Source organism: Oryx dammah, unplaced genomic scaffold (assembly GCF_014754425.2).
Source record: "Oryx dammah isolate SB20612 unplaced genomic scaffold, SCBI_Odam_1.1 HiC_scaffold_5, whole genome shotgun sequence".
In the NCBI taxonomy this organism is placed as follows: domain Eukaryota; kingdom Metazoa; phylum Chordata; class Mammalia; order Artiodactyla; family Bovidae; genus Oryx; species Oryx dammah.
The window spans coordinates 103,204,241-103,224,312 of NW_024070189.1; the positions used below are offsets into that span (position 1 = coordinate 103,204,241).

At 59.0% G+C, this 20,072-nt stretch overlaps 1 protein-coding gene and 1 non-coding gene across 2 annotated transcripts; both read right to left on the bottom strand.

Moving 5' to 3' along the window:
- Window positions 1-2,171: 2,171 nt before the first annotated feature.
- COPE (COPI coat complex subunit epsilon) lies at window positions 2,172-20,038 on the bottom strand. Its single transcript, XM_040241231.1, has 10 exons — window positions 19,739-20,038; window positions 12,836-12,898; window positions 11,119-11,219; window positions 7,893-8,045; window positions 6,701-6,754; window positions 6,163-6,244; window positions 4,980-5,135; window positions 3,725-3,793; window positions 2,531-2,605; window positions 2,172-2,368 (listed from the first exon to the last, which is right to left on the bottom strand). The coding sequence occupies exons 1-10, from the start codon at window positions 19,853-19,855 to the stop codon at window positions 2,321-2,323; spliced, it is 918 nt and encodes a 305-aa protein (XP_040097165.1). The 5' UTR covers window positions 19,856-20,038; the 3' UTR covers window positions 2,172-2,320.
- On the bottom strand, window positions 17,417-17,489 carry TRNAG-CCC. Its single transcript has one exon. It is a non-coding gene; the product is annotated as a tRNA-Gly (tRNA).
- Window positions 20,039-20,072: the final 34 nt, after the last annotated feature.

The window sequence follows — 20,072 nt, forward strand, 5'->3', positions numbered from 1 at the left end:
CAGCAGGTTAACAGACCTTCAGGGAGGCCAAGGGAGTGGGTGCCCCAGGTGTGTGGGGGCCACTTGGGTTAAATCCAAACCACTGCTTCATTGGGACCAACCCTGGTGATCTTCCATTATCCACCCACCAGGCCCTGTGTCCAAAGCCCCCAAAGGTCACCTCTTGAGGACATCGTCTCTCCTGCCACTGACAGCCTTCATTCCAGCCCCCGGGATTCTTGTACACCTGTACCCCTCCCTTCCCCCTACCTAGGAGTCCTCCCACCACCTTTCAAGGTGCAGAGTTAAGGAATCAGTGTGGGCCCTGCAGGGGCCTGGCTGGGTTCCATACAGCCACTAGCCTGACCTGGCCTTCAAGCACACAGGTGAAAATGGAAGATAGAGGGGTCAAGAGGACCCCCATCCCTCTTCTTTTCCCTTACTGCCTGTCCCGACCCCTAGTCTTCCAGCACATCCAATTCACTCCACCTTCGGACATTTCCAGAATCCGTAAAGTCTCTGCATCTGTACAGCCTTACTGAACCTTTGGCCACCCTTGTGCCTCCTCCTTACCCCCCACAGAGGCCAGAGGAAACCTACCTGCTCCTCCGCTGCTCACAGCCTTCCATGACTCCCATCACCAAGAGTAAAAGCCCACCTTCTCACTGTGACTCACAACCCACCCTCACGGCCTCCTCTCTTCACCTTGCTCCTTCCATCCCAGCTGCACTGGCCTCATAGCTGGCGGTGGCTCTCCACAAGCAGTTCTCCCCCAGGGCCCTTGCACTGGCTGCTTCCTCAGGCACTGGCAGGGCTCTTCCTTCCCCTTCAGGCTTTACCTACTTCACCTGGTCGTTGCACCTCCCGATCCCCCTGCCCCCATCAGCCTTCTCCTTGGCATGTGCCACCATTTGTCCTGCTCTGCCTCCCACTATTTTCTAATGTGCTCTCCGTGCAGGCAAGGATTCTGTCCATTAAAGATACCCAATTCCACAGCCAGCCTGGCAAGCTGAGGGGAGCTAAGGGGTCCCAGGCTGCTGGACATGCCTCTGTAAGACCAGTCGGGCAGCCCTGCACCATCCCAACCACCCATCTCTGCCCCCGCCCCTCCAGGCACTATCTGGTCACTACAGCACCCATCAGTAAGGGGAGAGCTGCCCCCCACACCAGCCCCAGCCCAGCCTCAAGTTTCATTTTGGCACGGCCCAGATAGGAGGCTGCTAACAGGTGGGTGCAGAGCAGAAACGGAAGGGGGCTCCTGGCGCTGGCAGCTGGGAACCAGAGCTCCCAGGCACCGGGGGCTCCGAGGGGGGCTGCTCAAGTCCCAAGAAAGGGACTTGTACCCTGCCCTTCCTGAAAGGGCAGGCCTCCTCTTCCCCAGGGAGCTGACCCCAGCCCTCACCCTCGTACACACCACTGCCCCTGACTGACGCCCCTGCCCCGGAAGGCCTCTGCCACCTCAATCCGCTGCTGACCTGGAGGGGAGGGGCCGGGGGTCCCTTGCTCTCTGTCCTGTCTTGGGAGTCAAAGGCCACCTCCGAGGCAGATGAGGCCAGGCTCGGGGAAGCCAAATATCTTCTTTCTCTCCCTCCCCAGGCAAGGGCCCAGAGACAAAGCCCCATCCAGCCTGCTGACTCTAGTGCGGCTCCAGGAACTTTGCACAGGAGGCTCAGCCTCCCAGAACCTGGGCTGACTGATCCTTCTTGTTCAGGCGGACACAGCTCCACGGTGATCTCATCCCAGAGGCCCCAGCCACTCCCCCTCCCTCTGTTGTCCAGCTTCTACTTATCAAGGGGCGCTCACTAGGCACTCATCTTTCTGGGCAGGGAGCTCAGTGTTTCGGCCACAGCGTTGCTCTGGCACCCATGCCCCCATCATGGCGGGCCTGTCCTGACTCACCACATGGCAGCAAGGAGCAGGGGCCGGTGAGGTAGGGTGATGTTTACTCCTATGAGGACCTAGCACGGCCCCTCCCCACTTAACTGAGCTGAGGCCTGAGTACTTCTGGCACCCTCACCACCTCCAGACCCCCCAGGGGTGCTGCGTTTAAATCCTGGTACCCCTTGTGATGGCTGTGACCTCCCTGTGCCTCAGCTTCTCTGGATGCCAACTGGGTGTGGGTGTAGCTGTTTGGTCACCCGGGGTCCCTCCTATCTGCCCCCTCAAAGTGGCTGGAGCAAACACGGATTGGATGGGGATTCCTGGAAGGGAGACATTTATTGAAAAACAGCAGGCTTCCAGCCTGTACTTCTAACCAAAGGGCAAGTGCCCGGCGGAGAGGGCAGCAGAGCCCTGGCCTCGCATTCCCACAGCTCCTCCGGAAGTGCATCTGGGGCAGGCCTCAGGCGCTGGGGGCATACTGCAGCACCAACCGGTCAAAGTCGTTCTCCTTCAATGCAAATTGGGGGTGCAGGGGTAGGGGCGGGGGGGGGGAACGGTACAGAGAGACAGAGAAATGAGAGAACCTGTGAGCCAGGCCCTGAGTCCCCACCTTGCCTAGTAGAGCCTGTGGGATCTGGGGCACAGAGCTGGGCCACCCACAAAGGCTCACCTTGGCCTGGTACTCCTTGATGAAGGGGTGGGACCTGTGGGCGTCCTTTAGCTGGGACAGGTAGCGGTTTGTCACCTGTGGGAGGAGGCAAGGTTAGCTAAACATGGGGACCCCACGTTGGCTCTGACCTGGAAAGCAGAATGGGATGAAACAAGGACCACCCAGCCAGACCCAACCAAGAGCCCCAATTTCCCCAAAGTTTTTCCATCATCCCACACCCCGGAATCATGCTGAATTAGAGGGGACCCTGGAGGGCGGGGCCAGGAGCCTGTACTTGCACGTGATTGAAGGGATGCACCAGGTTCAGGGATGTGGGCTGGGTGGGGACCCAGGCCCAGGGAGAGGCAGGGGGCCAGACAGAGTAGACGGCAGGTCGGGAGATGGAGTTGGGAGAAGAGATGGGTTTGTTCTGGGCGCACTGTATGGAGACACCTCAGAGGCCTGGGGATGGGAACTGGGGCCAAGACAGAGCCTCGCACCCAGCCTGGCCCTACCCCCTGGCCCAGCCCTGACATACAAGGCTGTGGGCATCTGTGCAGCTCTGCTTCTTCCAAACTGGTAGTCTGGGGGTGTCTCTGTGTTGAGTGGGGGCGCTGTCCTATCTGTCCCACAACACCCAAGCCCTGAGGCTGCCAGGGGGCCCTTCCATAGGCACTGGGGACAGACCCCCATGAAGCTCTGGGGTGGCAGGCCCCTGGCCACCTGGGCCTGGCACCTAATGGGCAGTGCCTGGCATCCTCCCCCTCCACCCTCAGACGAGACAGGCTCACCGGGATGGCTCCCCTGGGCCCCATTTCTCTGTCCTGTTGCCTGTTCCTGACTCTGAGGTGACACAGGCTGGCTCCCACCCTGGGAGCCCTGAGCCTCAGCTCACACGTCCAGAGGACTCTCAGAGCTCCGGGCAGGGTGGGGGCCCTGGGGGAGTGACTGTACCACCAACTTCCCAGGGTCAACTGCAGTTGCATCCACTCATGGGGAGCAGGTTCCTGCCCCAACCCCAGGCTAGCCTTGAAGTTCAGACTCCGTGACCTCAAGCTCCCTGTGGAGCTGGGGCCTCGCTGGAGACCCTTGCCCACACCAGGCTGGCATTGCAAGGACCAGAAAAACCTGCTGCACCTGCTGGGGGCGGGGAGGGTCCTACCTCAGGAGGCTTGCCCAGGGGCTGCACCTGGATGGGGGCGGGGAGGGGCCTACCTCAGGAGGCTTGCCCAAGTGTTGGGACAGGACGACGAGGTTGATCAGCGTCTCAGGGTGGCTGCTGTCCTGGCAACACAGGGGACGGGCAGGGTCAGCTTCTCCAGGCCACTGGATTGGCCCACTCACCCCCAACTCAGACAGGGCTGGGGCTACGAGATGCAGTGTGCCCCGTGACTGGAGGCTTGGCCAGGTGGTGAGCTTGGAGCCTTCCCTTCTGCTTCCCCACACCAGCTACTTTCCCCAGGGGCTTGGTGCTTCCTGAACAGGCCAGACTGACCCGGAGACTCTGCTTGCTGCAGTTTCCAAGGGGCCTATTTATTTATCACAAATCTTAAGGTGACAGTCTAGGCCAAGGCAGCCTCAATGTATCGCAGCCCAGCGAGCTGGTCCTCCTGCTGCAGCCGTGAGGCCTGAGACCATGGGGTAGGGCCCGCCCACTCCCCAGGGGACCTGACAGGAAACTGCAGGAAATTACCAGAACCTCCAAGCAGCTGACCTCCCCTCACCCGCCCACACTGGGCGCTGAAGCCCGGGGAATCCTGGGAACGGGCTCGGCTGCTGCCTTGGCCGGGAACCCCAGCCCGAAGGCCCTGATGGGGGGGCGAGGCAGGGACATGCTGCGCGGGGTGTCGCAGGCTCAAGGGGCCGTGTGGACCCTGGCCACTGGCTGGCACAGGGCACAGCTCCACACGCGCAGCCTGATGACCCCACCACCGCCCTTTGGCCTATCTCTGCGTGGCCAATGGCCTGCCGTGACAGCCTGGCCCCTCACAGAGGTGAAGAGGGAGGGGCTGCCCACTGGCATCAGTTTCTCATTGTATCAAAAACCGCCTCAGCTGTCAGTCGGGAGAAGGCAGGCCACTACGGCGGCCCCCAGCCCCCGCGGGCGGCATGCTCAGGGCCTCCACTCGGTGAGCACAGGCACAGGCGACACGTGTGTGTGTGCTGTGCTCGCTCCCCAGCAGCCAACAGTAGGGGTCTCTCTCAAGCACAGATCCAGGTCAGGGGTCATCACCCTGAAAGGGCCCAGGTCAGGCAGCGGCGGCATCAGTGAGAAGACGGGGCATGTGTCTGCTTAGCTCAGGCCTGGGCTGACGGGATCCTCCCATTTTCAAGAGAAGTCAGAATGAGGACTGTGGTTCACAATCCCGACTTTTAGCTGAGTCAGCGTGAGAATCCCCACCTGGCCAGCAGGGCCTGCGTGGGGCCCCTGCCGCACCTGTTTCTGGGCTGGGGCCGGGCCTGCCCCTACCTTGTCCAGTGCCTCCTGCAGCACACCCTCAGCGGCCTCCCAGCGGCCCTGCGCCATGTGGCAGGCTGCCTGCCCGTTGAGCAGCAGCAGGGTCGGTGAACACTTGTCGGCCATCTCCTGGAAGATGTAGTAGGCATCCTGGAGCTTCTCACCTCCCTGCGGGGACAGTTGGGACATCACCGCCTTGTCACCCTGCTGCCCTGCCCCAGCCTGCTCCCTCCTAGAGGGATCTCAGGGCAGGCACCCTGGGGACGCCACTCCCTTCCACACAGAGGCCCTTGAGCAGCCTGTGCTGCGAAGGGGCCGAGGCAGTGTGCAGACCCCTCAAACTCGGCTCCCTCAAGCCCTCAGTTTATGGACTTGAAAGGCTCAGCTTCAAGAAGGAGGAATCAACACACTGGCAGCTGGGCCAAGGTCTGGGCTGGGACACACGGCCCACCAGCCTCTGTTCCATGGTCGGTCCTCAGCCCGCCCGCCCGCATTCTGAATAGCAGGTTCTGTCTGCCTGGTAGAGACACAGTGTCACGCTGGCAGGGGAGCCTGACACGGAGACGCACTTGTGAACAAATGCAAGGCTACAGAGAGGACCGTTGGGGTGTGTCGCCTGCACTGAATGGATCCTATGGGGTGAGGCCTCAGCCGTGCAAAGCAACATGCAGATGCACGCAGACAAGGAGCACGTTTTAAAAAGCCTGGACAAAAGCGTGAACTCAGAGAAAGGAAGTTAAAAGCCCAAGACAGAAATGGGGCTGCTGCCAGGAGAGGGGTGCCCAGGCATGTGGGGGTAGGGGGGGCTGGGCTCGAGGAGGGAGGGTGCGAGGGAGGACTCGGGCCCCAGCTTTGTGCCAGTAGCCTGGAGAGCAAGCTGAGCAGCAGCCGAGCCTGGGGCCAGGCCCCAGACGAGGGTGTGCTGCCAGGCTGGTTTCCCGCACCCGGGTGGGAGTGGGAGTGTGTGCAGGGAGAGGCACGCTGAGTCTGGTTCGGAGACCTCCAGTCGGTTCACCCTGGCTCTAGCCAAGCTACTGGGCTATAGGAAGCCAGAAGGGGTCAAGGCTGAGTAATGGGGAAAATGTTCTGGGCTTTTACAGGCGACTGGCCCCCAAGAAAGCACGAGGCCCGGGGTGTCCATGAAGCCCAGCTGCTCCTGCCCCTGTGCTCCCACCCAGGCTGGGCAGGGGCTCACCGCAGCCAAGCTGGCCCAGGCGGTGGCCAGCTGGGTGAGCGTAGCGTCCTCGTCCTGGTCCTGCATTTTCTTCAGCTCCTTCCTGGAGGCGGAGGAGAGGTGCCCAGTGGCTGTGGGGCCCGGCCGCTGTCCCCCACCCCTGCCCAAGTTCCTTGCTCATGAGGCCTTGGCAGCCCCCCTGCGGCTGCACACACCCGAAGCCTGCCCCCACCCTGCAGGCCGGGCCCTGCTGCCGGCCTCACAGAAGGAAGCTGAGGCACCAGCAGCGACACCCCTCAACCCAGGCAGCACAGTGCAGGGCCAGGCAGGTAACCAGTGGTGCCGTCACCCCCGTGGACCACAACGCACTACATGGAGAAACATTCGCGTTGCCGATGATCTGAGCCAGGGGTGTGCTCGGGTTGGTCCCCACTGAAGACAAAGGCCCGGTTTCTGGAGAATTCAGGGTCCCAGCACAGCCTGGCCTTTGCTAAGATAGCCTCCCCTCCCACCCCCAGCACAGGCCATCGCCCAGCAGCCCCAGCGGGGACGGGCTTACCGGGCGAGGTCCAGGCGGTCAAGCTTCAGCAGGATCTGCACCGTCATGGCCATGCTGCAGGAAAGGTGTGTGGTCCGTGAACCCTCACCCCACCACACCCTCCCTCTGGGAGCTCACTCTGTAAGCACCACCTTCCCAAAACTTCCTGTTAGTGCTCGGGCCACCGAGCACACACACAGTCCCACTTTGCAGAGGGGAAAACTGAGGCTGACCATCAGCCCGGTAGAATCAAACTCTGTGGGCACTGCTCGCCGCAACCAGCGCCCCATCGCGTCCCAGGCCCTGTGCCTCTGTGGAGCAGGATCAGGCCGAGAGCTCCACGGGGTCCCCAGGCCTGCAGCCCGCTCCCTGCCCACCCCATGGCCAGCCACCAGGTTCGCACGCCCCTCCTCTTTCCAAACACACTCCCTTCCCAGTGCTCCCAGAGGAAGTGCTGCAGGGAAGCACGTGGTCCTTGCCTTCAGCATCCACACCCACCACCCCTTCTCAGGCCTAGACAGCTGGGACCCAATCACTAATGTGGCCTCTTGTTCCAGAGCTCGCCTGCCAGGACGTGACCCAGTGCCCAGGAGAGCCCGGGGAGAGGCATGAGAAACATTCGCGGATCCACCTTCCCCTCAGCCATGCACCAGGCCAACTGCAAACCCCCTTCTGGATTGAGGTGGGATGTAAGCGGGCAAGAAGGAAGACTAACCAAGGGAAGGCAGAAACCAGGGTGCTCATGGAGCCCTGGCCAGAGCGAGGGTCACAGCACAGCCCAGAGCCGCCTCCTGGGCTGGGGGCTCCAGGGCCCAGGCCTGCAGTGCCCGAGGGCCGGCCTCAGCGGAGGGTGCTGAGGGCCCAAGGAAGAGGTGGACAGGCCAGGGCCCTGGACAGAGGAGCCCAAGGCTTCGTGGAGGGAGGGCGGGCACAGAGGCCTTGGGCAGAGACAAAGGTGCTTTCAGCTCTGCTGCTGGGAACAGACGCTTTTCAGCGGAGGGTGCCCTGTCCTCAGAGCAGCAGCCCAGCCGTGCGGAAGAGAGCGTCTCTGGGACTGGGAACAAGAGCTGGAGCTGGGACAAGAGGCCTGCGCCCCACCCCAGGCCCACTTTCCAAGCAGCCCCCCTCGCCGTTCCTATGACAACGGCTGATGAGGCTCTGAGCTGCCTCTCAGGCAGGCCCCCACAAACCCCCGTGTAAGATGGCCACTCACCACTCCAGGCTGTCCCCCTGGTGAAGGGTGCGCAGGGCTGCGTCTGGGTTCTGGTCGTAGAAGTAGATGGAAGCGGCCATGAGCAGGAAGGTGGTGTTGGTCACATCCACGCTCCGGCTCATCTCCCGGTCCAGCTCGGCCACGATCGCGTCCCTGCGAGACACAGCTGCTCATGGCCCACGGCAGGGGCAGGGGGTGGCCGCACCCCCAGGGGGAACAGACAGACCCCCTCAGGCAGAGAGCAGCAGTGGGCAGGATGGGCCCAGCTGTCTGCGCCAAGCCCCTCTGGGTGCCAGTCTCCCCACCTCATCAAGCACTTCTCAGCCTTCACACAGACAGGGAAACCAAGGCCAGAAGTGGGGTCAGGTGCGCCAGGCCCCATGGGGAGATGCGGTGCAGGAAGGGTCATGCCGGCCCTGCCCGCAGATGACCACCCAGGCCCCATGCTCCCCCAGCATCAGTGCCCAAGGGCTGAGGTGTCCACACCACCCCAATGCAGAGGGGTGGGCTGGCTTTGCCAGGGGCACCTCCCGCCGCAGGGACCTGAGGCTGCACAGGGGCACCTCAACCTCATGCCGCCACCAACTTCCCCAGGAGGCTGGTGGTCGCAGCAGAGGGGCCAGATCTGCCTCGGTCAGCACTGGGCCTGGGTGCTGAGGGCGGCTGTGTGGGGGAATGCCCCGCAGCCAAGGTGGCTGTCCCTGGCTCCCCAGCCTGACTGCTTCCGACAGGTGGGTGGTGTGCTGGGCTGGGGCTCGGGTGCTGGCACCAGGCCAGAGTCCAGGCTGGCCTGAGGACCAGCTGGGTGCACCCACAGTCACATTACACCAGAAATGAACTGCTTAACTGAATCGAGGAGTTGGGATTCTTGTTTCAAAGGCCTGCTGAGCAATTAATGAGAGAAGGGCCCTGTGTCACTACTGGACAAACGCCATGGCTCGGGACTGATGCCGTCTCAACAAACACCTATGTCTCATGTGGGTTGCTGAGGGGTGGTGTACCCCAGGGCCCCTGGAGGCCAGGGATGGGTCTGTCAGCCTGTCCGCGCCCACCAGAAAGGGGCCTGACAGACATGTGACTTCACAGCTAAGTGTGCTGCCCACTGCGCATGCGGCATGACTGTGCAGGGACCCCACAGGGCTGGCATGAGCTGCCCCAAGGCCACCTCACAAAGCTTCCTGCCTGCTTCCCGGCGCACAGGCGGTGAACAGGTAGCGTGCGCTGTTACTGGAAGGTGCTGTGGTTATCCCGTGGGCTCTGGCGCTTCCTCCACCACCTGCCTGCCAGACAGTCTGTGTGGGGTGGCGGTCTGCAATGTCAGGACGGATGCACTGTGAACACCTCTGCTTTTCTGAGCACCAGCTCCATGCCCTGGGCCTCCTGTGGGTTCTTTTCTGTAATGCTCACAGCAGCCCCAGAGCTCCTTCCCCTTCGCAAAGGGCTCATCACCCAGGCTAGTGAGGTGCAGAGAGGGCGCCTGTCTTACTGTCCCAGGTCATCACAAAGCACCAGGTACCAGGAAGCAGTGAAACGACAGGATGTATTCTCTCACAGTTCTAGAAGTCAGCAGTCTGAAATCAAGGTGTTGGCAGGGGACTTCCCTGTGGTCTAGTGGGTAAAACTCTATGCCCCCAACGCAGGGGGCCCTGGTTCAATCCCTGATCAGGGACTAGACCCCAAGTACCACAACTAAGATGTCGCATGCCGCAACTAAAGATGCTGCAGTGAGGATCAAAGTTCCTGCCTGTGGCAACTGAGACTCAGTGCAGCCAAATCTTTTTTTTTTTAAAGGTGTTGGCAGGACTGGTTTCTTCTGCAGGGCTCCAAGGGACAGCGTGTCTGGGGCCGCCCCCTGGCTCTCGGGGCTGTGGCAGTCCTTGGCTTGTGTCTTCTGTCCAGATCTCTGCCCGCGTCTTCAGGTGGCCTCCGCGTCTGCGTCTTCTCTCCCCCTCTTCTGAAGACACCCGTCACTGGATTTAGGGCCCACCTTACATCCAAGATGAGCTCAAGGTCTTTAACCACTTACATCTGCAGAGACCCCGTTTCCAACGAGGTCAGGCTCACCACTTTTGGGGGTCCCCATTCAGCTGCCACTGCTTAAGCCTCTTTGAAGAAACCCCTCAGGTCTCTTTGAGGACCAAGGAGCCAGATCAAAGGAGGTTGCGCATGGGGTGCTGCCCCCCATGAGGAGCAGAAGTGGGGGCACAGGAGATATCCACACTTGGGATCCACAGAGGGCTGCAGCAGCCCACGAGGGAGGCGTAGTATCGATGAGGTCATGCCCACATCCTGGTCTAACAAGCTCCACAGGGCAGCATTCAGGAGAGGACCCCGTGAGACCCCGAGGCGTCACGGTGCTGTGAGTGAAGGCCCCGGAGCTGAGACGGGCAGCTGGGGTCGGCTCACAGAGCAGAGCGTCTCCCTGTCATGGGCTGTGCTGCCCCAGCCTTCTAGCCCAGCCACCCTCTGGGGGGTGTTTCACCTCTGAAATCCCAGGGGGCTTTGTGAGCAGTCCATTTCCGGGGGTGGGGGGAACCGAGGTGCAGGGGGACCACAGGGCCTGCTGTGTCAGGCTGGTGCTCCACGCACAGGTGAGGCAGGGCCACAAAGCTCCCAGCCAGAGGCTGAGCTCACAGGCACCTGGGTGAGCATCTCAGCCCAAGACCTGCCTGAGCAGGAGCCACCTGAAGCCAGAAGGACCGGACCGTGAGTGGTCTCAGACCCCACGCCGGGCAGCAGAGAACAGGCAGGCCTGGTCCTGGAAGACCCAGCGCTTCCAGGTCCCTACAGCCCTGACCCTCGCCTCTCGCGGCCACCGCCTGAGGGAGTCTGATGACTGCTATCAGCGGCATGAGGCAGACATGCAGCTCAGAGTGAGGACGTAGTGTCTGCCCTCCCACCCGCCTGCAGAGATGAATGACAGGCGGTGCAGCCGCCAGTGCCTCCCCGCAACACAGGCGGAGCAGCAACGGAAGGTGGGGAGGGTCCCTGCTGTGTGTCCCGGGGAGGCTCTCTGGGCAACGAGGTTCCCGCAGCCCCTAGGCAGCTGTGCAGTCCCCACCTCTGGTCCCCCGCCCCCACAGAGACCTCCTTGAAGCAGGGCCCCTCACTGCCCCCACTGTGCGGGTGAGCGGAACCAAGGCTCAGCGAGGCGAGAGGGCACAGCAGGGATGCCCACCAGACACCCCTTGACCGCCCAGGCCCGCCCACAGCGCCCCAGCCTCACCGCCGGCTGTCGCTGGCCAGGTACTCAGCAAACATGCGCACGGCCTGCAGCTCGGGGGCAGAGGAGGGCTTGATCTCATCCAGCACCACGCCGTACTTCCTCTGCAGGCAGGACACAGACGCCGTCAGCCCCGCCCGACCTCCCGGTGCAGTTTGTGTGTCCCAGACCCCAGGGAACATACAAGGGCTGCTTGGTGGAAGCATCGCCCTGGTGAAGCCCCAGCACCTACTGCTCCCAGGGACGCCCCTTGGCCCGCGGGAGTCACCCCAGCATCCCCCGTTAGCCACGCTGCCCACCGCTCCAGCTGCAGACCCTGCCGGCCACTGTACAGCCCCAGGTGGTGAAGGGGAGGGGGTCACCAGGGTCAGGGAAACTGGGCACGTGCTCCCCCCCGCCCACAGACACCCAGCAGGGAGGTCGCTGCGAAGGGAAACTGGAATCAGGGACCCATTTCCCTGTTCCTTTCCAGGCAGTTTCAGTGTGTTCATTGCCTTCTACGTGTCTTCACCTTTACTTTTTAAAAATTTATTAAAAAAAATTTTTTTGGCCTTGCCATACGGTACGTGGGGCCTCAGTTCTCCGACCAGGGGTCAAACCCGTGACCCCTGCATGGAAGCCACAGATCCTTAACCACTGGGCCACCGGGGTAGTCCCTACATGTGTTTATCTTTTAAAGACACACATGCAGATATGAACATATCCAAGGAGACTCTGCAGTGCACTGGGGCACCCTACTCTGACGGGGGGCACACATACCCTGGAGGTGGGAGGTGGCGGGGAGGAGCACCTGGGCCACAGGGGGAGGTCCCCTCAGGTTCTAGAATGCTCCACAGAGGGAAAGATGCAAACAGACCTGGGAAGCCACCTGAGGCCTGAGGCGAGGTGGGGGGCACCTGTGGAGCCATGTGCCCTCCACACAGCAGCCCAGGCCTGCCCTTTCCCCGCTGCTCTAAGGGGACGAGGCTGGCGGCCACACCCGTGCTGTGGGCCTGGGGTGGGAACACGGCAGGCACAGTTCAATCCTCTCTGCAGAGTCTGGGTTGCCTATACAACAGGGGGATGAACTCTCACTGCATTATGTCCCAGGGGAAGGCTGCTTTTTAAGACCCAGGTAAAGAACCCGCCTGCCAATGCAGGAGACACTAAGAGATGTGGGCTCCATCCCTGGGTGGGAAGACCTTGGAGCAGGAAATGGCTCCCCCTCTAGTACTCTCGCCTGGAAAATCCCATGGACAGACGAGCCTGGCAGACTACAGCCCACAGGGTCACAAAGAGTTGGACAGGACTGAGCACAGCATGTAACGATGCTTTTAAAACTTTAACTGTAGCATCTAAACTGCCAGCTCTAGTTAATAACAGCATCAATACCAGTGCATCAGTTCTAACAAAAGCACCCCATGAACCCAAACTGTTAATGAGAGAAAACGCCTGTGGGGTGGGGCTGGGGATTTGGAATTCTTTTTATCATCTGCTCAGTTATTCTGTAAACCCAGAACCATACTGAACGAGTAAAATCTACTGATTAAGTGAAGGGAAAAAAAAGCAAAACAAGAAATCCCAACACTGGTCTCCTGAGCTGGTGCTGCAGGGCCTCAGTGACACGGTCACCGACTTGCAGCGGCCACACCGGCTGCGTGGATCCTGCCCCCACCGACACTCTGCTCCTGACTCTCCTGTCCCAGGGCACCAGCAGTCATGGTCAATGGCCCATGCTCACCTGGGCCAGGTACGCTCTGTACAGGAAGACATCCCGCTCCACATCTCTCTCCGGGCTGGATGGCTGCGGAAGCAAAGGTAAGTCAGGACTCGTGGAGGCCGTGCGGCCAGCAGCCCCACAGAGGCCAGCCGCGGGCAGCCTTCCCAGGAGTCTGGGCCCTAGTCCCCGCCCTGGCCCTCTGCCACCTTAGGACCTTCGGCCGCAGGAGAGCAGCCGCCACAGACGGCACACAGCATGCTGGGCACCCCATTCTGTGCCCCCAGGACATCCCCCTGGGAAAGGAGGCTCGACTGTCACCCCCACCCGGCTGGGTGAGGGACGGGGACACTAACAGTGCTGAAACGGCCCCAGCCATACAGAAGGGGCCGGGGCAGAAGCCACACTTCTGACCACGGGACACTGGGCTGCTCATGCCGATGGGGAAGGACCTGAGGCGCAGCGGACCAAAATGGAAGCAGCTCAACAGTCCAGGTGGTCCGAGGACGCCTGCAGTGGGGTCGGGGGTGGGCGTGCACTGATGCCTAAGTCTGTACAAGCCCGGAAGGCAGGCCTGGGAAGACCCATCTGGAGATGGATGGCTGATGCTGGAGAAGGGATGGGACCTGGTGGGGGACGTGCAAAGGGGACTTTACTGTCTGCAGCAGATCCTTCCAGGCTGCTTTGGTTTCAAAACGCTCTTTAAAAGTGATAAACAGGAGAGATGAAGATCCGCCTCACTCAGAGGACCTTTCTGGGAGAGCTCAGCTTGGCCGCCCCAGCACAGCGATGCTGGGGTCTAGCCAGGCGGGGGGCGTCCTCGGGGACCGCCGCGTCCATGGGGACAAGGCCCACAGACCACGTTCAGTCAGCCCAGTCACCGCACAGAACCCAGAAGCAGCTGTAAGGCGAGCTCATGCAGAGTTCACTGCAGCACCCTGAAGAGGGCCCCTGGGTGGCTGTGGGCACGGGAGGGGCCCTTCCTTGGGGGAACAGCCTTGGACCATGCCCTGGAGTGCTGGCCGACTTCCTGGAGGCCCCACGGTGCCTGGGGTGGGCAGGCACAGAGCAACTCAGCCCAGAGGGTGCGGGGGTGCTGGGGCAGGCCCACGCGGGGGCCGGGAGAGGAAAGTGACCGGGCAAGTGGGCCTGGCCACCTTGGAGCCGCCACTCCAAACCACGGGGCCTGGGGACCAGCAGAGAGAACGGCCTGCCAAGCTGCCCGAGCTGGGGAACAATGGCCTGGAGCGCCACCAGTGGGAGCATGCCAGGACTACCCTCCCCCGAGGCTGAGAACCAGACTCCAAGTGCCCGGGCCTTCTTCCCAGCCTGAGGGTGTGAGGGAGGTGGACATGTCCTCCTCTCAGGCCACCGGAGACTGCAAACAAGAAGCCTGGCTTCTGGCCCCAGCTGGACTCCAGCCAGCTTCGCCATGGGGTCTCGGCAGCTTGCTCCAGCCACGGTGGCCAGCCGGGATCTGGCCAGGACTTGGAACACAGTGTCTCCTAAAGAAGTGACTCTCAAAGGACCCTCAAAGCTGGACACTGGTGAGGCCAACCCAGCTGGGGTCCCCACACCACCTTCAGGATAAAAAGAGAGAGAGACAGGGGCTTCTCTGGAGGCTCAGTGGTAAAGAATCCACCCGCCAACGCAGGAGACACGGGTCCAATCCCTGATCCGGGAATAGCCACGTGCTGCAAGGCCACTAAGCCCGTGCGCCACAGCTACTGAAGCCCCAACCCTAGAGCCCAAGCTCTACCAGAGAGGCCGCTGCAGTGAGCCACACACACTGACGACCCTTGTTCACCGCAACTAGAGAACGCCTGCGTGCAGCAACGAAGACCCAGGGCAGCCAAAAATAAAACAAATAAGATTATTTTCTTCAAAAAAAGAGAGAGACAAATGCTGGCTCTTGGTATCTTTGAAGCATGGACACAGTGAGATGCCCTGCGAGGGACCAGGGGACCAGAGGCCACCCTGAGCCTCAGCTGCCCTCTGTGTCAAACAGGCACACCACCGACCCTGCAGGATGGCTGAAGAGGGGTCAGTGAGACCCCACACGCAGATCTCAGGACTTTCCCAAGCAGCCAAAGAGAAGAGCTTCTGGGAGGCATAGGAACAAAGACAGGTGTACAGACCAGGGAACCCCAGGAACCATGAAGCATGTCACCAGGGGAGTGCCCTGGTGCCCAGTCCTGACAGCTCATCAGTTCCACCTGGGAGCTCAAAGATCAGAAAAGCCAGGAGGCTCACATCCACCAGTGACATCAAACTGCCTGCAAACAGCTCAGAGGTGCAGCCAGGCCTGAGAGCCAGGGGAACTGTCCAGGGAGGCCAGGGATGGGGTTGGGGAAGGGGACCACATCCCATCCTCTGACTGGCCATCAGCGTCACCCGACCGCACTAGACCATCAGCTCCTGGAGGCTTTCTCAGCTGCTTCACCCTCAACACCTGTGCGGTGCCTGCCATCTTGTGGGCACTCGAGAAACGGCCGACAAGCAGGGAAACAGACATCATGACGGTGCCAGCATCGGAACATACCAGGGGCTCCACCTGGGGCCACCTCTGGGGGTGCCTGTCTGAAGTTGCTATAACCAACTACCACCTCGGGCGTGGTTCAGAACAGAAACTTGTTCTCTTGTGGTTCTGGAGGCCAGAGGTCCGAGATCAAGGTGCCAGCAGAGCAGGGCTCCTTCCACAGGCCGAGAGGATCCGCCTTTGCCTCATGCTTGGCTGGCGACTGCATCACCCCAACCTCTGCCTCCACTTTTTCTGTCTGCCTCAAGCCTCTCTCTCTGCCTTTCTCTTAGAAGGACACCAGTCATTGGATTTACTTGCTGTTTAGTTGCTCAGCCATGTCCGACTCTTTGTGACCCCATGGACTGTAGCACGCCAGGCTTCCCTATCCTTCACTATCTCATGATTTTGCTCAAGCTCACGTCCGTTGAGTTGGTGATGCCATCCAACTATCTCATCCTCTGTCGTCCCCTTCTCCTTTTGCACTCAATCTTTCCCAACATCAGGGTCTTTTCCAGTGAGTTGGGTCTTCACATCAGGTGGCCAAAGTACTGGAGTTTCAGCTTTAGCATCAGTCCTTCCAATGAATATTCAGGGTTGATTTCCTTTAGGATTGATTGGTTTGATTTCCTTGCAATCCAAGGGACTCTCAAGAGTCTTCTCCAGCACAATTTGAAAGCATCAATTCTTCAGTACTCAGCTTTCTTTACGGTCCAACTCTCATATCCATACACGACTACTAGAAAAACCATCTCTCTGACTATAGGTGCCTTTGTTGGCAAAGTGACGTCTCTGCTTTTTAATACGCTGTCTAGGTTTGTCTAGGGCCGATCCTAAATCCTGGCTAATCTCATCCAGAGATCCCTCACTGGATTCCAACTCCGTGCATGTTTGCTCAGAAGTGTGTGACTCTTTGTGACCCCATGGAGGTAGCCTGCCAGAATCTTCTGTCCACGGAATTTCCCAGGCAAGAATACTGGAGTGGGTTGCCATTTTCTCCTCCAGGGGATCTTCCCGACCCAGGGACTGAACCTCATCTCCTGTGTCTCCCATGTCGGCAGGCGGATTCTTTACCAGGCACCCCCTGGCAGTGTGCAAAGACCCTCTTCCAAATAAGTCACAGTCACAGGTTCCGAGTGGATGCATCTCATCAGGGACACCATTTAACACAACACAAGCTGCCGAGGAGGGCTCAGGTGGCCTGTGGACCAGAACTAACGCAAGCCAAAGGGCTCAGCAGGGAAAGGACTCCCATTCTTCTGGCCGTGTCAGGGAGGATCTCTTGGTTCGGTGCCAGTGCATCTTTACCATGTTGCAAAAGAGGGTACCCAGGCCCCAGCTCAGAGGTTGTGCCACAGCCTTGCCTCCAACAGTGACCTGACAGCTGATCTGGTTTCCTTTGCTTTCCATAGCTCTCTGCATACAGCAGGTCGTGCTGCTTCTTTCAGCAGGGAGGTAAAATTTGCATATTATGACACAGTAAGACTCAAAGAACACATTGCTATAACATAAACAGAACACGCAACCGAAGACAGAAGGTGGATCGCTGAGTATGACGCAGAACCTCACGGGGCCCTACTGAGATGAAAGTCATGGCTCTCATCCGACAGGAGGGGAAAGCAAGGCTCAGAGGGGTGCCGTGACAGCCCTGGCTGCAGAGAGCACACAGAAGAGCCAGAACCTGAGGCAGCCAGGCCTGTCTGAACCTTCCTGTGGTCTGCTTTACTCGGCAGGGAGGCACGTTAACAACTGTGACGCTGAGCGCAATAAGGCCCCGAGAGATGTCCACGGCAGCCCTTGGGACAGCTTTCCTTATGTCACAAAAGAGACTTCACAGGTGTGATTAAGATTATGGACCTGAACATGGGGAGACCATGCTGGGTTATCTGGGAGGGTCCAGTCTAATACAGAACCCCTTAAAAGCAGAGGACTTTTAGACAAAAGGAATGAAGGGGAAGGGGAAACTTGCAAGCAAGACTCCAAGAACCCCCATGCCTGGATCTTTTTTTCCTCTTTTTTAATTTATTTGGCTGCACCAGATGTTAGTTGCGGCACAGGAGATCTTCATTGCAGCATGTGGGATCCCGTTCCCTGACCAGGAATTGAACCTAGGCCCCCTGCATTGGGAGCACAGAGTCTTAACCACTGGACCACCAGAAAAGTTCCCCCATGGCTGATTCTGAGATGGAAGGGTGATATGGGAAGTTGAGGGCTGGAGAGAGGCATCTAGAAGCCTCCAGGAGCTAAGGGTGGCCCCTGGCCAAGCAGCAGCAACTTCAATGAGTAAGGAAGGTGGCTCTTCCAAAGAATCTCCAGAAAGAACACAGCCGGGCGGCCGATACGTTGATTTTAGCTTAGTGAGAGCAGGGTTGGACTTCTGACGTTGATTTTAGCTTAGTGAGAGCAGGGTTGGACTTCTGACCTACAGAAGCTGCAAGATAGTAAACGTGTGTTGCCTTGAGCTATCCTTTGTCACACTGACAATGGAAAACTAATACAATCAGGCAAACATCCTTTCAACCAATCGGAACCTCTTACTGAAGCCTGAGGTTTTACCCTCCAGACCACAGATGACAAGCAGGGAAGTGGGGCTCACTGCTAAGGGCCAAAAGGGGAAAGCAAGCCTTCTCCACTTCAGAATCCAAACTTCTCCAACCCCCCGGCCGCCTCAGTGAAGACGTCTGCCACTCCCTTGCATGGTGCTCCTATGGCCTCCCACACCTTCGGAATAAACTCCAAGCCCTTGCTGTGCCCACCCCTGCCCCCCAGGCCTTGCCTCTCACTCTGAGCACTTCAATCTTCATCTCCCCCACTGTCCTCGCCCCACTTCTGCAACCCCAGCCTTGACTACACAAAGCTCACCCCCGCCTCAGCACCTCTGGGACTCTCACCTATGGAGTGAGGGCCTTCTCAAGGTTTGGTCACAGGGTTAGATGACAGTCACAGAAGCTTGGTCTGATTTGACCACTCCCACATGAAGCAGCACCCCCCCACCCAATAGGTGATCAGCACTTTCTATCTCCTATCCCTGCAGGGCTCAAGTTGTAATTATGTATTCACTCGATTCTTTACTCGTTTACTCTCTTCAGAACACTAGACCATGAGGGCAGGCAAAGACCCTGTCACATTCACGGCTCTTAAAAATCCTCGGGATTTCCTGGTGGTCCAGTGGTTGGGAGGGAGTCTGCCTGCCAGTGATGAGTCAAGGAAGATTCCACATGCTTCAGAGGAACGGAATCCATGTGCCACAACCACTGGGCCAGCACTCTAGAGCCTGCAAGCCCCAACCACTGAAGCCCTTAAATGTAGAACCTGCGCTCTGCAGCAAGAGAAGCCACCGCAGTGAGAAGCTCATGTAATGAGCAGTCCCTGCGCTCTGCAACTAGAGAAGCCTGAGCAGCAATGAAGACCCCACACAGCCAAAAATAAATATACAAAAAAAAAAAATAATGTTTTTTTAAAATCTCCAATAGCTCACTCTCAAAGTGACAGACAGTACCATCCATCTCCTTCCCAAAAAGGTGCTGCTAGCGGTCCTGGCTGCCCCCTTGCCCGTCACCCACTCACTGCCTGGGCCTTTCCAGCTGCAGTTTCTAGCTCTCAGGTAGGCTCACTGCCACCACTCTCCATCACACCACTTCCTGACACCTTTTAAATGACTTACTTTTATTTATTTGTATTTGTATTTGGCGTGGCATTCGGAACTTCCCCAACCAGGGATGGAACCACGCCCCTCTGTAGTGGAAATGCCAAGGCTTAACCGCTGGACCACCAGGGATGCCCCTGATACTTTATTTACTTTCTTATTGTTTATCTGCCTCCCTTGGGAGCTGAGGTTTCCAAGAAAGATAGTTTTATTTATTTTGTCACAGCTTTGAGCCTAGCACGGATACACGGCCTGGCCCATACAGATATCAGTGAGGAAAGAATGAATGAGCAAGTCTGGGGAGAAATAAACTGGCTAGTGGGGCAGGGTAACAGGCGAGAAGTCATTTCTCTCTTGAGCCTCCTTGTTCTCTCACCTGTAAAATGAGGATAAATAATAGTCTCTACTTTAGGGGTATTGAGGGCATGGCGGAAACAAATGAGAACTATTATTGTTATTACCATTATTACCACCGCAGCGTAGTATTATATTTGTTACTATTACTATAGAGGCATGAATCTCTCTCATTCGAACACCTAAGGTGCAGAGTGAGCGGTCAAAGTAAGAATTATCACGAAATGGTACTGCTTTGAGTTTTGTCAAGGGACAAAGACAATTCCTCACCGCGCTCTGAAGAGATGTGGGGGGTGAAACGGCGCTAGGAGAAAAGGTAGGGTTTTTAAAATCAGAGTCCGACCCGCGACCACCAGGAAGCCTCTTCCGTCTCCGCCCCCAGGGTCTCCCAGCCCCGGAGCCGCCGCACCTTCACCCGCTGCGCCTCGTTGATGCACTGCTGGTAGCTGCCAATGTAGAAGGCGTTCTTCACGTCGAACAGCTCGTCCACCTCCCCGGAGCCGCCAGAAGCCGGACCAGGAGCCATATCGCTGCACTCTCACTCGCTCCCCTTCCTGAAAGACACGTCGGCCGGAAGGAGGCAGCCACCTACGGGCACGCCGGAAAATGTAGTTTACTGGCTCCTCCCTGGAGATAAGCCAATAGAAGACTCTTAAAGGGCAGTAGAGGGGCGGGAGACGCAAGTGCATCTCGTAGGGCATCTTGGGAACTGTAGTTTAACTCGAGGTTGAGACCCTCCCCGC

Excerpts from the sequence above, each read along its gene's own strand:
- COPE (XM_040241231.1), bottom strand. The coding sequence starts at position 19,855 with ATGGCTCCTGGTCCGGCTTCTGGCGGCTCCGGGGAGGTGGACGAGCTG. Across the intron at positions 6,245-6,700 it reads GACCGCCTGGACCTCGCCCG|GAAGGAGCTGAAGAAAATGC; the intron begins GTAAGCCCGTCC and ends CTCCGCCTCCAG. Across the intron at positions 5,136-6,162 it reads CCTGGGCCAGCTTGGCTGCG|GGAGGTGAGAAGCTCCAGGA; the intron begins GTGAGCCCCTGC and ends CTGTCCCCGCAG.